The sequence below is a fragment of the Grammomys surdaster genome, unplaced genomic scaffold (assembly GCF_004785775.1).
Source record: "Grammomys surdaster isolate TR1022 unplaced genomic scaffold, NIH_TR_1.0 138, whole genome shotgun sequence".
Classification (NCBI taxonomy): domain Eukaryota; kingdom Metazoa; phylum Chordata; class Mammalia; order Rodentia; family Muridae; genus Grammomys; species Grammomys surdaster.
The window spans coordinates 7,889,371-7,906,233 of NW_021604596.1; the positions used below are offsets into that span (position 1 = coordinate 7,889,371).

The 16,863-nt window shown below is 37.5% G+C and overlaps 1 protein-coding gene across 2 annotated transcripts in view; it reads left to right on the top strand.

The window, feature by feature from the left end:
* The window catches only part of Cntn5 (contactin 5), a 1,025,091-nt gene that overhangs the window by 977,457 nt on the left and 30,771 nt on the right, over nucleotides 1-16,863 (top strand). For both annotated transcript variants that reach the window (XM_028763352.1, XM_028763353.1), the window contains 3 exons: nucleotides 1,870-1,940; nucleotides 2,979-3,213; nucleotides 13,503-13,612. In XM_028763352.1, coding sequence (XP_028619185.1) covers nucleotides 1,870-1,940; nucleotides 2,979-3,213; nucleotides 13,503-13,612 — 416 coding nt within the window. The remainder of the gene's footprint in view (nucleotides 1-1,869; nucleotides 1,941-2,978; nucleotides 3,214-13,502; nucleotides 13,613-16,863) is intronic.

The following is a 16,863-nucleotide window of genomic DNA, read 5'->3' on the forward strand; positions in this document are numbered from 1 at the left end:
CCCCTCCCCCATATCAATCAGTATTCAAGATAATACCCCACAGGCTTGTCTACAGGCCAATCTGATGGAAGCATTTTTTCAATTGAATATCTGCTTTTCCGATAACTGTAGCTTGAATGGAGAAGACATGGTGGAGGCATGCATTGTTTTTACAAGTACCCCTATGGTAAGCCTCATGTATACTGTTGCTCAGTAAGTAAACAAATTTAAAGTCACAGTCAATGTCACACAGATTGTCTTAGGAAAAGTGCCACAGCATATGGGTGTATCTCAGGTTTTTGTAGTAGCAATAATTATAATTCCCAGTGACCTGTGGACCCACTGATGAGCACAACATTCTCCGACTGACAGTTCCAAATCCATGATCACAAAAATGATCCTGTCTAAACTCAGTGAAAGTCAGAAAGCAAAAAAATATTTAAAAAAGAATTGTAGGAAGAAGGATTAGGAGGGGTAAGCAGCAAACCAGGGTCCATGGGATTATAGTCATCAGGATGAACCGTACACACTATGAAACTGTCAAAGAAAAAATTCAGTACAAGCTTTAAAAATGCATGTTACTAAGGTATTTCCTTGTTTTTTGTATTAACTAGGACATATTAATTATTGTCTGAATAATTTCATTTCTTCTTTGTTGAATCCCGAGGACTCTCTTGTACCAAGGTAAAAGCAAATTTCAGATACCTCTGAGGGAATCCATGCAATCAACACTATAGATGAATAACCTACAGAATGCATGTGGCTGTCAGAGAAAATCATGGACAGCTGATGAATTCTGTATAGTCTGGTACTCATAATGTTTGCAAGTACTTGAACAAGAGAAGAATTATGTCTCAGGAGAAAGAGCCCAAGGGCATTGACATTGAAAACTGGTTGCACAAAGGTTATTGATTTTAGTGTAGATCATTATATATTCACAGGCTTTTCTTCTCTACTTCTCTGGTCCAAGAATTCTTTATTTTACCTTTCTAGTACTATAAAATATTGAGCTTCAGGTTGTTCACAGTATATAAAATGTTATATAAAATATATACTAGTAATTAATAGCTTTTCATTCCAGTAAGTAACGTATAGTAGTAGATTTATTGTTTATGTACATATCAATATTATCTTAAATAGATGCTGGGATACAAAGGCAAGACTGAAGTATAAAATTGCCAGTGCAGGCCTGGAAATGATTTCTTTTAATAGTTTTCTTCATTTAACAGCCCTTCATTTGAAAATATTCTCATTCAGCTGTAGATTTTGTAGTTTGGTGCAGTGAAGGGGAAATTTATTCCTCTGACACATTTATTCTTTTAATCATTACTCATTTGTAGAACTTTCACTGAATGAGTCTGTATTTGCAGTGGTAGAAAGATTGATATTGACAGTTTTTTAATGTTTATTCATTTAAGTACATTCTCACACAGTAGTAGTATGGGTATGTTTTCCTTAAACTGGAGATCCCTGAGATAATGCTACTAAGGACATGGAGATTTTTCCAGAACCTTTGCAGATGCAGGGATGATAGGAAGAAATAAAACCGTGGCAAAGAGAAAAAGAGAGAATCATTTAAAGGGTGAAATTTATTCAGTCATTGGTAAATAGCCTTAGCTCTTGTGCTAGTTATGATTTATTTATATTATATATTAATTATATATTATATATTATAGATATCAAATATATATATCACCAAAATGTCCTAGAAAGCCAGAAAGCAAGGTATCTATATTTTGCCTCAATATTATTATGATAAATCTAACTTAAAGCAAATATTTGACTCATTTACAAATTCTACCAAACTTAAGTTAAGTAATAATGAGACAAGAGGTTAAGGAAATTACACATGTATTCATTCTCTTCAGCCTCCATGCATTTTATCCACAGTTCCAAAGACGGCACCTAGCAACGTGAGTGGAAGAAGCGGAAGAAGGCACGAGTTGGTCATTGCCTGGGAGGTAAAAAATACATGTCTTTACAAGTAACAGAAAGGGTTGCTTGCTTAGAAACAAAGGCTATGCACAGAGAACATACCCTGGTTCTAGAACAAGAGGTTCTAGAACTACAGAACTAGATGTTTCTGATTGAATGAAGAGAGGCAGTATAAGGATCTGCTACTCAGATGAATATGGCCCAGGTAAATCCCTCTTATCCTTACCCCAGGCCCATTCCTTTCTTAAGTAAAACTTATGTCTTGTTTCCATATTTCTGCCATGGTACTCATTTTCCCACATCTGACCTCTGTTGATCCTCTTCTACAAAGTTTGAGTAATATACTTTTTCTCTTTCTCTACTCAGAACATAGTTTTTCTTTAAATTAGAATTCAAGCTAACAAAAAAGTTACCACATAATTTCTGGCTATCTACAATGCATTGTACACTCTGCTACAGCAGCTGGTGACTTCACTCCATTGGCTTGTCAAGACATTTACTTCCATCTGTAATATGCAGTTGAAACATTTAAGCAAATTTAAATGTAAGCCATGTGTAGCATGAGAAGTTTAAAAAAATTGACAGTTCGGGTGGATGTTTGCTTCTTTGTTTTTGCAATTATGAAAACACAGACACTGAAGAAAAGAACACTGAAGATAGGTCCTGCATTAACCTCTCTTTGATTTAATCTGCAGGCCACTCTGTAGAGCATTAACTAGAGATAGCAGTCTTGCATCTCAATCATGACAGATTTCCCCAGCTTGTTCAGTTCTACAATAAAGTTCACATATCTTCAGCTCATATGTATGACTAACTGGAATACATTTATTTCACTTTATAAGTTTTCATTACTTTTGTGTGTTTCCTTAGATACCAACAGATAATATTCCATTTTTTATTTTGTGTCTCTAAAGCTAAAGTACATGTGCTGTCTTAGCGTTCAGCCTATTAAAATGTTCTGAGACTCTTTTCCCTAGTTCTAACTTTGCAAAGCTAAGCATTAAGAGTAAAGTGTTTCTCAGCCAGTTGTTTTGTGGGTTACTAACCATGTTATCCTTCTTCAGCCAGTATCAGAAGAGTTTCAGAACGGGGAAGGCTTCGGCTACATAGTGGCATTCAGACCCAATGGAACACGAGGCTGGAAGGAGAAAATGGTTACGTCTTCTGAGGCTTCCAAGTTCATTTATCGAGATGAAAGTGTCCCACCTCTCACACCCTTTGAAGTCAAAGTTGGTGTTTATAATAATAAAGGTGATGGACCTTTCAGCCAGATTGTAGTCATCTGTTCAGCTGAAGGAGGTCAGTGTCTTTACCCCATCCCTTTTATATGTCAATATTGTTTTTTATCTTGTAATGAGTCATTGTGTGCATGTTTTGGAAAATACCAGTTAGCCAAAGATTGAAAATCTTACTCATAATCCCAATAGACTTGTTAGATGCAATTTATGAAACTTTTCCCAAGTTTATCTTTTTAAAAATTTAGTCTGTATATGTTATGTTCTTTGTTCATTAATAATATATGTCCAGCATGTTCCATTAAGTGAATAACATTAATAATCTATAGAGTATGTTATTTTTTCTGAATATTTGAATGTGTGTGTGGGGGTGTCTGTGTGTGTCTGTGTGTATGTCTGCGTGTGTGTGTGTGTGTGTGTGTTTCTGTGTGTGTGTGTAATGAATCTAACTGAAGATTCCATTGACACAACCAATAAACATTTCTGACAAAGAAGTCTCAGACAGCTTAGACACAGAGGGGCATTTGTCTCCACACCTTCAGATTTTTGTCACATTCCTGAACAAATGGAACTAAAGAGAAAGTGAAACTGAAGAGCCAAGAAGTAAAGGCACCTGCCAAAGGTCAAGCATCTCTTAATTAAATCTCCATAATTAAATCCACTAATCCTTGATTGTTTCTAAAGCATCTGGTCAGCACGTGCATGAAATCATTCTATTCTTACATACCTACCCAGGGTAGAATCTAGAGAGTACATGTGCTCACTTTCCAAAAGGATGAACTGAAAACCAGCAACTCTGTATGTACTGTAGCTAAACCACAAACTCAACTTCTGCTATCAAGATCCTGAGTCTCTTTAAGCTTAAATACAAAAGTTCAATCTTCTGAGAGAGAAAGTGAGGGAGATCTTCGCTTTCCCTCTACTCCTATTCACATGGAGACTTCAACTGCCCTTCTAAGGAAAAAAATAAGAATAATAATTCAAAAGAAAATATTTCACAAAGGCAACAGCTGTTTGACCTTTCAAATAAGCAAGGTCAACACTAGCTGAACGTGCTGCCTCATTCATGCCCATGTGAATAAATAGCTCACACAATTTCTAATAGTTTTGGTGCTGGGAGCTTCATAGGAAGAAATAAATAAGGTCATTTGAAGGTAGAAAAACAAAGGTTGTGCTTGATTTATGTATAGATACACTTTCAAATAAAAGCTGCCGTACTTCTTTGTAATTCGGAGCCAAGCTGTGAAGCTGAGCAAACCTTTATCCTAGGGAAACAACAGTTAGGACAGTGTAGAATCAAGAAATAAACTACAGGAGTTCCACTGAGATGTTCATGCACTCACTCCTCAGGTAGTCTTAGATACAGCCATGCTGGGGGTGGGGAGAGGGAGAGAGAAGAGAAAAAGAGGGAGGGAGGTTGGGAGGGAGGGAGAGACTTACCTAATTTAACCCTTTAAAATGAGTTTTAAGTCATAATTTCAAGCCCAAGTCTCCTTTCCAGAAAACCCAGTCTTGGGGAGCCTGAGAAGCAGACCCAGATTCATATAACTAAAGATAGGCTTATGGAGTAGACAGTAAGTGGTACCACTGGGCTTTCCACCTCCTACCCTGTAGTATAGGAATAACAGCATATGCTTTGGTCCTGGAGAAATGGCTCACCAGTTTAAGAGAGCATCTTGCTTTTATAAAAGGCCCACCTCTGATGGCTCACAACCACTTATAACCCCAGCTCTAGCTCCAAGCGATCTGATGCTTTCTTCTGGTCTCTTCAGCACTGAACTCAATCACATACACCCACACACCTATATATAAGTCTACAAATAATAAAAAGGAAAACTAAATCTTCCCCTTTTAAGCACATGCTTTCCCCTGTACTGTCTTATCAGGAATATGGACATTAAAGATGTCATATATGATTTTTCACTCCAAACAGCTGTTTGGTAGTGTGTATCTTGCAAGAAAGTACACAGCACTGTTGTTTTAAATTTTCTCCAAAGTAATTACCAAGCATGTGACAGCAGAGCTCTCAGTGATTCACAGAAATCTGGAAGCCTGCCTTGTAGGTACTGCCAGAGTTGCCTTTTATAATAACATAATTTTATACATTTTTGTCAGCCTTAGTTTTGAAATTAAACGATAGCAGTCTTCTGCATTCCTTTTTTCTTCTCTTTTTTTTCTGTCTTCCTTTTTTTCTTCTTTTTAACATTTTTGGCCTATGGCTCCTTAAACTTGAAATGGTTTGCCTTTGGAGCTTTCTCTTTTAAGTTAGGCAGAAAACATTCATATTTCCTTTCAAAGACACTGAGATTGTTGCTGTATTACAGTGAAATATCTCACTGTAATACTTCATTTGTCAATGATACTATGAAAGATACCAGTTGTGCAATATATACAATCTAACTTTTCTCTGACTGCAAGATCTAAATTTTATCACGAATTCAATTTTTGTTAAGCATGATAGTTTGCATCTTTAAATCACATCAGTCAAAAAATAGCAGAACAGGGCACTGGAAAAGCCAGCTAACTGCACCTGCAGTCACACTATGTGATCCTAAGTACATTGTCTAACATTCTTTTACTTAACAGTAAAGGTTTGAAGTAAAATACTTCTGGAATGCTTGTAATGCTAAAGTTAATTTCTATCTATTTGCTCTCTATTCTGAATTATTCTTTTAAATAATTACTGCAAAGATACAATAATAATAGGTCAACATTTATTATGTAATCAAAAGGGGAAATTGCACTGCATTTTAGTCGCTTGGCAAATGGTTTTGTTTGAACAGGAGTGACCATTTTAAAGATGTAATGCCATCAATCAAGACACTAGGCCAGGAGAAACATGAATTCAGAGCCTGTTTGGGCTCCATAGTGAGACTTTCAAAAGTGAAAGCTACCTATCCATAGGTAGGTGTGTGCATTCCTCAAATCCTCATTCTTTTCTCCTTTTCTCTTAAGAGAGCCAACAGGAGTGCAAATAAGAATTACATCGTTGAAATCAAAGCTTTGCCCAAATTTGACCTATCAAAAGGAATCACTTTTATTGATATTATCTAAATTACTTGAGGCTTGAATTGACTCTTACACTTCAAAGGTTAACTGTTTCCTCAAGTACAATCAGGGATGTTCCAGATGGTTCTTCTGGTAACAACCTTGAGCCTTTGGAAGCTTTCAGTATTTTTGTAGCAGAAGTAACAGTGTTCAGATGGTGCTAAATGGCCACTGACATGAGTCTAAAGATCAATTTGCCTGCTACGATTTCCACAGGGATCTTATATATAAATCACTCTTCCAACATTGAAACCAAGAACAAATTGTGTATCCTTAACCCTCTTTCCACTAGTGATCTTTGAGATATGATACAATCTTATTTTACAAACAAACCCATATTTTCTTTAAAAAAAATTGCAGAGTTCTGATGTCGTTGATATTAAAATTCCTAGTAAAGTTGGGTGAGGCTGGACATGGCTAAACTCTCAGAACTTGAGGCAGGAGGATTGAAACTTGGAGACCAGCCTGACCTTTTAATAATTACTGGCAAGCTGGAGAGATGGCTCAGCAGTTAGGAGCATAGACTGTTCTTGCAGAGGACCCTACTTTGTTTCTCAGATCAAATCCACATCAGATAGCTGACAACATCATATAACTCCAGGTTTAGAGGTCCTCACATGCTCTCTGGTCTCCTTGAGTGCTTTACTTAGAGGCACAAACCCCAACTAATAAGTACCTATAATTTACTCACCATTTTTAAATGTTTTAAATTAAAAATAATAGCAAATAATAGCCAAAGGCTTAGTAAAACTGCCTTGAAAGTGATTTCTGTTCAAGATGAAAATATTAGATCAAGGATTCATACTTTCTTTTGCATTTTGAGAAATATTTCATAAATAAACATGTATCTGTTTGCTCTCAGCTTCTCATTACTCAAAGTCTAGGTAAAAAGAATCCGACTATTCAATTAGATCCATTAGAAAAAAAAAGGAATATGTTTCATGGCCATTAATCACAGATTAGAAGATTATTTATTTGTAATGTTACACTTTAGCTTTTTCTAATATTGGGGGCTTTTGCCTCTTCAGGTGAATTTTATGGCTCTTGTCTTTATAAAGTCCAGAAGTCTCTCCTCATCTGAAGAAGCTGATTTGCAGTTATCCCTTAAAAACAGGGCAAGCGGGGCTCAAATAAAAGCCCAGCACTCACAAGGTGGCATTCTCCAGATCAGCTCTTAGCTGAAACTGAGCTCAGTGGGATTTATGTGAAGTCAGAAATTAATAAATTGGCATATTAGTTATAAAATACAAGGAATAATAGCCTGTCTGTGCTGGGTGATCCATTTGGATTAGTGACTATAAACGTTCAACGGCAGCTGTCTTCAACTGAATTTTTAACTAATGAAACCATAACCTTCTTCCACCAAGTTTATTAGACTCCCCTATGATTAATGCTGCTGCTACCCCTCCTGGGAAGTCAGATGTACAATCAATATTACAAGCACATCCCTCCAAATCACTAGAACGACTCCAGCTGCTAGGTCACTTAACACGTATACATCATCTAAATTCATAAGCATGGTAATTCTGTTCTCAATTTTAATCTCACTGGTTCTGAAATCTAGCAATGAGTGTGTCCATGACACTACTATCCCCAGACAGGAGTGGAGGAGCTATCCACAGCTTGCATCACACCCTAAACAAGAGAAGAAGAGCTTTTCATGTCTCTGTCTACAGACAGAGCACATAGTGAAATTGCACAAATAAGATCCTGAACTTTTCATCAAATTACTTGAGTTCAAGTCAAGAGTAAAAGAAGTTGGTTTTGTTTTTGTTTAAATCTTGTGATATACAAGCGTGAGTTTGGAAAATGCTTAATCATGACATGGCCTATCAAGAGCCTTGTGCAATTTGGTTCAAAGTCACTAAGAATTCCATGCAATAAGAATGAAGGCCATTGCGTATGCCTATAGGCATATGCCTATAGTCCAATAGGCACTCCCCGGCTCTGTGTGGTTTCTGATAACACTTAGAAGTAGAGGGCTCAAGTAAGGATCCCAATCAAAATGTGAAGGGGATTGATGGTTAACAGGCAGTGGAAGAAAGAAAGAGCTGAGAAAGAGATAGAGACTATGGCTCAACTGGTAAGGTGCACAAGAACCTGAGTTCAGATTGCCAGCATCCACATAAAGGTCCAACATGATGGCATGTATCTATAAGGATCACACTGGGGATGTAGAGACAGGAAAATCTCTGGGGCTCATTGGGCAGCCAGTCTAATCAATTGATATTCTTCAGTAAAACTCATGTCTCAAAAAATAATGTGGATGGGCCTATGATGTGGCCAGCAAACAAAATCACTTTCAGAGAAAGCCTGGTGACCTGAGTCTGATATCCAATCTGCAGGTGGAAAGGGAGAACAAGTTCACAGAAGTTGCCCTCTAATATCCCTATGAATACACTCTCACATACTTCATGTACTTACATATACACATGACGACCCAATTAAAAGCATAAGATGGAGAGGAATACAGGAAAATGTTTATCCCCAACTTGGAACTCCTTACCCATCCACATGACATATGCATACATTTAATCACATATGCTGCAAGCATATACACATAGAAAACAAAGTACTCTTTGAAAGCAAGGGCAGACATCACATGTGTATAGCCGAGTGTACCAACAGCACCATGGAACTAGAGTTTCTGCCTGGATTCAAACCCTCCCCCCACCATTAGCAGATGTGATGGCTTTCACAGTCTCCCTACCCCTCTTTGAAAAGTAATTACATAATATATAATAGTATTGTAGAGTGATTTAATGCATATCTGGAAATAACAAGTCTGCGAACATAGTAAATCCTTTTCTTAAAGAATCAGCTATGACTGGGGCTGGAGAGATGGGCTCAGTGGTTAAGCACATGGGCTACTTTTCCATAGGTCTGAGATCAATTACCAGCAACTACATGGTGACTCCCTGTCTGTACTTCTGGTGTGCATGAAAACAAAGCACTCATATACATTAAATAAGTCTTTAAAAGAAAGAGTCAGTTAGGACTACTCTAAGTTCTTTCCTTTATTAAGTGTATGTTTAAGCATATTCTCTCTATCCTCTGTCAGTCCTTGGAGGCAATTAAACAGTAAAAGAACCAGTTGTATTTGTTTCCTTTATATGCCCTTCTCTACCTCCAAAAATGACTCTTTAGAACTTGTTAGTGATGGGCTGGAAAGGTGGCTCAGAGGTTGAAGGGCTTGCCACCGGAGAAGACGACAAGAGTCCAAATCTCCAGAATACATATAAATGCCGAGCGTGCCAGACACCCTTTCTGTTTGCCTGTAATTCTAGTCGTTGGGCAGAATATCCTGGGAGCAAGATGGCTGCCAGAGCAAGCTCTGGGTTTAATTGGGAGTCTCTGCTTCAAATGGTAAGTTTAAAAAATGAGAGAGGCAAATTACTAATACCAACCTTAGATCCTCATACAAACGTGCACCTACATACATACACACTACACAATACATACACACTACACATATACATACACACTACACACATACATATGCACTGCACACATACATACACAATGTACACATACATATACACTACATACATACATATGAGACAAAGAAGAGAAAATGAGAACAAGTCATTAACAAATTTAAAACAGGGAACAGACACTTTTGGAAGCAGAAGTTTGAATGAAAAAAAAACAACCTAAAAATTTTTAATTTTGTAGAATAAATGAGATTGATACATTGGCTTACGTCAATTTGCTAGAATACCACAAGCCCACTGAGCATGTATTCCTGACTTCTGGTGCAAACAATTTTCTCAGTCTGTCTATGCGTGAGATGTTCTCTCATGCAGTTGCAGTAAACTTCCGGCAGGACAGGAGATCCCAGCCAGAGATTCTGTTCTCCAGTCAGTAATTCTTGTCTCCAGACACTTTGTCAGTTCAGCTCTGATCAGTGTGTAGTTAGGAATAACCTGGCTGAGGCCATACTTTTTCCCATGTTGAAATTCTAGCTCAAGTTAGCATGGGTGGACTGTACATGTTGTTTTGATCTAGAAGGTGAACTGATTTAAGGCTGTTTGTCGATGCTCATTCAAGTGATGTGACTGTGGCCCATAGCCCCCAGGGAAGAGTCTGTGACTTCTCAGGATGGGGTCTGACCTGAATCTAAAATCCTCGACGCTTATCAGTGAAATTAAAGTTCTTGTTTAGGAAGCAGTTGCTAGCCATCTCTTTTTATGTTCTTTTTCAGTCTTCTACTTTTTACATTTAATTTTCAATTTGAGACATATTTAAATGTATCTGGTACACATGAAAGCTAACAAGGAAATAACTTCTCTCTGGAGATAAAAAGTGAGCGATAGAAGGCTGCCACCCAGCCATGTGTTTTTGTGCTTCAGAAATTATTTATCCCTCTGCAGTCTTCTCTGACAAAGATGTAATTGCCTCAGTAATATAAAAGCGAATAGAAAGTGTTTGGCATGTGAATCGCTGCAATGCATTCATTCTGAGAACTGACACAGTGACAGCCAAAGTATGGCTCCTCTGAAATGACTCCTACCCAAACCGGAGTGATCCAGTTCTGTGTGCCTCTAAACTGCCAGCATCCCTTTTCTTTAACAACAGAATCGAGAAGTTAAACTCCCGTTAAACAGCTTAACAAATCTACTACACATCTGCTAGTAGTGGTTCTAGAATAAGACAGAAGCTCTTCTCTTTTAAGAAAAAATTGAATAGATGAAGAATAGTTTGTAAAGTAGTATGAAGCACAAGACTGAGCAAAGGATGTTTACAGACTGTCAGAATGAGCAACCACGGTTGATACAGTGCAGGAATCATTATCAACTGGTGTGTGAAAATCAAATAAATTTACCAGAATAGTGTGTGTGTGTGTGTGTGTGTGTGTGTGTGTGTGTGTGTGTGTGTGAGAGAGAGAGAGAGAGAGAGAGAGAGAGAGAGAGAGAGAGAGAGAGAGAGAGAGAGAGAGAGAGAGAGAGGTCCTTAAGAAATCCAGAAGATGGTGTCAGACTTTCTGGGGCCAGATTTAAGGGGAGTTGTGAGTGACCTGGTTTAGGTACAGAGAACCAAACTCAGATCCTTCTTTAGCAGTACATGTACTTCACCAAAAAGCCAGCTCTTCAGTCCTAACCTGTGAATTTTAACATGAGATCCCCCCCCCAAAAACAAATCATTGCTTACTACAAATACAAATGTTTGAAAAAGTCTTTTGTAGACTTATTTCAAAGCAATAAATAAAATTTTTGGAATGGATTTGTTTGTTTGTTTAGAGATGGGTCTGGTTATATCCCAAACTGGCCAGGAATTCACTGTATGTTCAGTTTTGAACTTTGTCCTCCAGACTTTATTTTTCTATTGTTGGGATTACATGGTTATTTATACCTTAGGCATGGGACTGGTATCTGTAAATCAGTAATATTCAAAATCATCCAGTTAGATGTGTAACTACTCTCTCATAGCTAAAGACAGATTGGAGAAAATCGTTATACTTATCCCAGACCCTTCATGATGCCTTTAGAAAGGTGTTCTTTAGAACTGTGTCTTTCCTGAATCTGAGGTTGGTGGCTGGGGCTAGGAGTAGAATGGGGATTATTTTGAAGTTACTGCAAAAGTCTTTTATAGACTTCAATTTTTATAGCATAGGATTTTTTTAAATATAATAATCTGTACAGAACTGTTCGACCTAATCTGTGACCTCCATACTTCCATTTCAGTTAACATGTGTTTGTGACACTATTTATGATTCAACCATGTCAAAGCTAGAAATATTTCCTTGCTCATATAGCATGTGGTGTCAAAGAAAATGCACTTCTTGATAGATGTCATTCAGACATTGTGTATTATAAAAAAAATGGTGTGAAAGGTCACTGAGCATGAAAACAAATGGAGAGGTGTTTTGAGCAGCAACACGGAGACCTTCAGGGACTTTTCTACTCTGCCTGCACCTGTCACAAAAGTCAATGAATGCCTTTTAAATATCAGGATACATAACACATCTCTTCCATTATCATGGAAATGGAGTTTTGTGGCAAAAACATCTAATAAAGTTTATACTCCCTCTTTGACTACATAATGTAAAAATAGTATTACCATCATATTTTTGTCACTGAATTTCTCCTAACTATAAAACAAAGCATTCAAGATGCGTTATTCCAAGTAGGACTAAATCTTATAGTATATGATATCATACTCTTTTGTTAGTAGATTTTATATTTTGAGTCAGGCTTTTGCTAAGAAACCTTGGATCATCTTGTGCTCACTCTGTAAAATAGACTAGCCTAGAACTTATGACCCTCTTGTCTCACCCTCTGTAGTATAAGAACCACAAGTGTGTTTCATCTCTCCTGGCTTTGATGATGCCTTTCTTATTCCCATAATACAGATGAGAAAACTTGTGATTAAAAAGCAGCTAAACAATTTGCCACAAGGTAGATAAGTACCTGTAGGGGTTTGGTATTGTTGTTAAATATTTAACTCTGACATAGAAACATGGAAACTACACATATTATCAGGACACATGTGCACACTATGTAATCAGCAATGACTACAGTTTTTTTTAAAGGCAAAGCACCCGAAGCATTGTTTCATTATGCAATATAATATCAGGTCATCTCCTGCAAGTATATGTACTTTGAGCATCTCCACATATCTGGCTTTCTGTGTCTTCCTCAATGACTCAATCTTTCCTTCCCCATTAGTCTCCATTATTTCCCAGAGAGTTTTCCTTCAATTTTCATGGCATCAGTACAAATATAACCTAATGTTTTTATGAGTTCAGAACTCACAAACAAGAGAAAACATATTTATCTTTCTTTGACCAATTTATTTAACTTTATAGCATTATCTTCAGTTATGACCATTCTATTGACAATGACACAACTTCTCTAAAGCTGAAAAAATACTACATCATGGATACATGCCATGTTCTACAACTTACTGTGATGAAATAACAGCTAGGTTGTTTCAATAACTTAGCTCCAAAAGCAATTAAGTAAACAAACAAACAAACTCACCAATCCCACCTGACTGTCTTTGTTGATAGAGTGGATTGCCACCCAACTTAAGTCAGAGCATTCACTTTTCTAGCAATGCCCTCCCTGACCCAAGGATAAAAGACTCAAATTTCTCAATTGTCACTGGCTATTGGTAAGACTGAAATGTAAATTGACCCAGAAACCCAAACAGCTCACCTTCTTACCTTGTGTTTTTTCTTAACTTCACATCATTCAAACATAGGGTCAGAATGGCATGAACAGCTGAGAGACAATGGAGCAGTGCTTTGCAGAGAAACTGTGAGGTGATCATGCCTTATCACTTCTATTTCTCTTCCTACAGAACCTACTGCTGCTCCCACTGATGTCACAGCGACCAGTGTGTCGGTGTCAGAGATTTTTGTTGTATGGAAACATGTTAAGGAGAGTCTCGGAAGGCCACAGGGTTTTGAGGTATGAATAGAATTATTGAAAATAGATCTTCTGTTTTGCTGGCACTGTGTCTTGCTAAACAAGATTCAATAATGCTTCAACAGATTCAAATTCCTTTGAAACTTTGCTCTGTGTTAAGAAAGAACCACTGTTCTCCCAACGAATATTTTTGCTTTTCAATAGTTGGCTTATTGTCTGTAGTGAAGTAGTCTCGACACCACTTTATAAAAATAGACAAGGAAATGAAATGGAGTTTTAGACAAACTCAGAAACTTTGGGTGAATAATTTTTTATTTTAATTTTTACTATTTTAAGACAGAAGTGACAACCTTATAATCACAAATTAGTCAAATCAATTCCGTGACATCGATTGATCTTTAGCTTGCACATGAACTGAAGGCTTTTGGAGTAGCTATGAGCTTGAGTATTTTAGCTTAAGTACAGGGAGAACCCCAAAATATTTTCAATGGAGTGGATATATCAAGAATTATCTTGTATTAAAAGCCTCTTGGTCTAGTGTGGAGAGAACAGACATGAAGGAAAAACACCAGAAGAAGACAGTAGCAGAGTTGAGTTGGTCTAATCAGGTGGCAACAAGGATGCCTTTTTTTGGAACTGATGAGAACTGGACCTTTATATCAAATGGAAGAAATACAGAATTGAATAGTGAATGAGATGTGGGCTACTGAAAAGAAATTAAAGATAATCCTAGACCTTTAAGACCTAACACACTGGGTGAATAACATATAGAAGTCAAGAATTCTGTTCTGGATGTTAAGCTTTATAAGTCTTCTTTATTTCTTGCTACTGTTTGTTGTGTTGTTACTGCTGCTGTTGTATGTTCTTCTTGTTGTTGATGCTGTTGTTTAAGACAAGAGCTTGTATACCAACTGGCCTGAACTCCTGATCTCCCTTCTTCCACCGAAGTGCAGGGGTGTACAAGCATTCACCACCACACACTGCTTTTGTTGTACTTGGAATCAAACCAGGGCATTGAGCATGCTAGGCAACCTGTTAAGAAACTAAGATACATCTCCAGGCTTCTTTATTTCTAGAAGATTGAGGACTGGCAGTCTATTGCTCTGAGGAATAACTAGTATATAAATGATATTTTAATCTTTTCTTGGCTAGGGTCACTGTACGTTGATAAAGAGGAAACACAGATATTAAGCCTTATGGTAGCCTATGACCTAGAGTTCAAAAACAGAGAAGAGTCTGACCAAACAGACAATGAGGGAAACACTGAAGAAACTCAGGAGATTGAAGAGAAATTTCAAGAGGTCAAGAATGTTCCGTTGACCCAAATGCTGCTGAACATTTCTTTAGACTAAGTTCAAACCAAGTACAGTGGCACGCACCTACTCAGAAGGCCAACCCTGAGAAACAGGGAGACTTCCATGCCCACAACAAATTCATAGAAAGCTAAAATGTCAGATCTCCATAGGTGTGGTGGAGATGAACAGCATGCTGGGAGAAGGCAGTGTCTTGTTGGTCAAGGCTCAAAGTGAGGATTATGTGTGACACAGACATGTCAGAGCACAGAACTCAGTCTGTCTCAGTCAGATGGCAAGTTTTCACAGCCTGGAAATGGAATGTTCTCAACAATTACAAGCTGATGGAGGTGAGACAGATTCTGGTAGGATCAACAAAACGGTTGTGCTTTTAAACTAAATTACACAAATTCCAAACATTTAAACAGGAGAGGCTCTGTAAGCCCAGTAACATTTATTCTGTTTTACATTATCAAATAAAGTTTGAAAATAAGAAAGTATGGGCAGGGAAGATGACTCTTTGGTTAAAACACAGTCAAACCATAAGAACTACATCCCTATAATCTATGTCAATGCCGAGTGGCTATGGAGACCAACCCAAAAGGCAGAGACAGGAGATCCCAGAGCAAGCTGATGAGAAAGACGAATCTGCAAGCTCTGGTATCAGTGAAAAGTGCTGCCTCAGTGAGAGAAGGTAGGGTGAGAGAAGAATGAGAGCCATGTTGTTGCTTCCTAGCTCACTCAGCCTTCTTTCTTATAGAACCCAGGCCCAGAGGTGGCACTACCTACAATGGTCTTGGCTCTTCCTCATGTATGGCTAACTAAGAAAATGCCCGCCACGCTTGTTTATAGCCTGACTTTATGGAGACATTTTCTCAATTGAGGTCCCCTCCTCACTGACAATTCTAGCTTCTGTCTAGTTTCCATAAGACTAGTGAATGCATCATACATGCATGAAAATAGAAAAAGAAAAACATAGATTTTGTTACAGAAACAATGTAAACAACTAGAAAATAAGGTACATATTTTTTTAAAAAATAAGGAATCAAATAAAATGCAAATTACAATGACACAGTATGACATTAATTTTAAGTAAAACATATTCATCCATGAGTTTTATTTCTTCTATCTCATTGCTGGATAGTCACAAGTCAACTGAAAACTGTGATATAACAAGAGTATGAACACCCACCCTGTCTTTTCTGTATTCTTCCTACCTTAAAAGCTGACGCTCTCCTGCTCTCCCAAGACTATTCTCTTATTCCTGCATATCTCTCCTGCTAAAAAGGACAATAATTATGATGAAACTTGACACATATTTTATCTTTTCCCTAGTACTTCTAGTCTGACCCTGCTATGCCCTAGCTTTGTGTGCTAATACTAGAATTCTGATCATGTTAACAAAACAGTAGTTTGAAACAAAAGCCTGTGTTAGTAAAATCATTAAGACTGGTTTTATTTTGTATGTATCTGTATTGGTCTTATGGCTTACTTTTCTAGCCACAACTCAGATTTTGTCTACAGTGTGTAAAATTCCAAGTTACTAGATCTACTTGGAAAACAGCGCTGACAGCGTATTTGGTGGCTCCTCCGAGGTTTTTATTTAGAATATATGACAGCTTAGGTTTATGAATGCTATGCTGTAATGGAGGAAGACAAATTTAAAGGTTATGTAAACAAATAACCAAGTAAATGAGATGAGGCCACAGTTAAAAATCCCAACAGGCAGAACAGGAAGTGAATACAACCTCCTACTCCTAACCAGGAAGCTACTGCAGCTGGTAACTTCGAGGAGAGGGAAAAATCTGTTTTCTCTATCCTAAAGGTCAGACCCTATACCAACAAAAAATGATTTTCAGGTTTTTATGTGGACTTTTTGTTTGGGGTTGGTATTCTTTGTCCCATTAGATTTTTTTTTTTAGTTTGTTTTGATTTTCATTTTTGCCTGTGTGGCAGAGAGAGAGAGAGAGAGAGAGAGAGAGAGAGAGAGAGAGAGAGAGA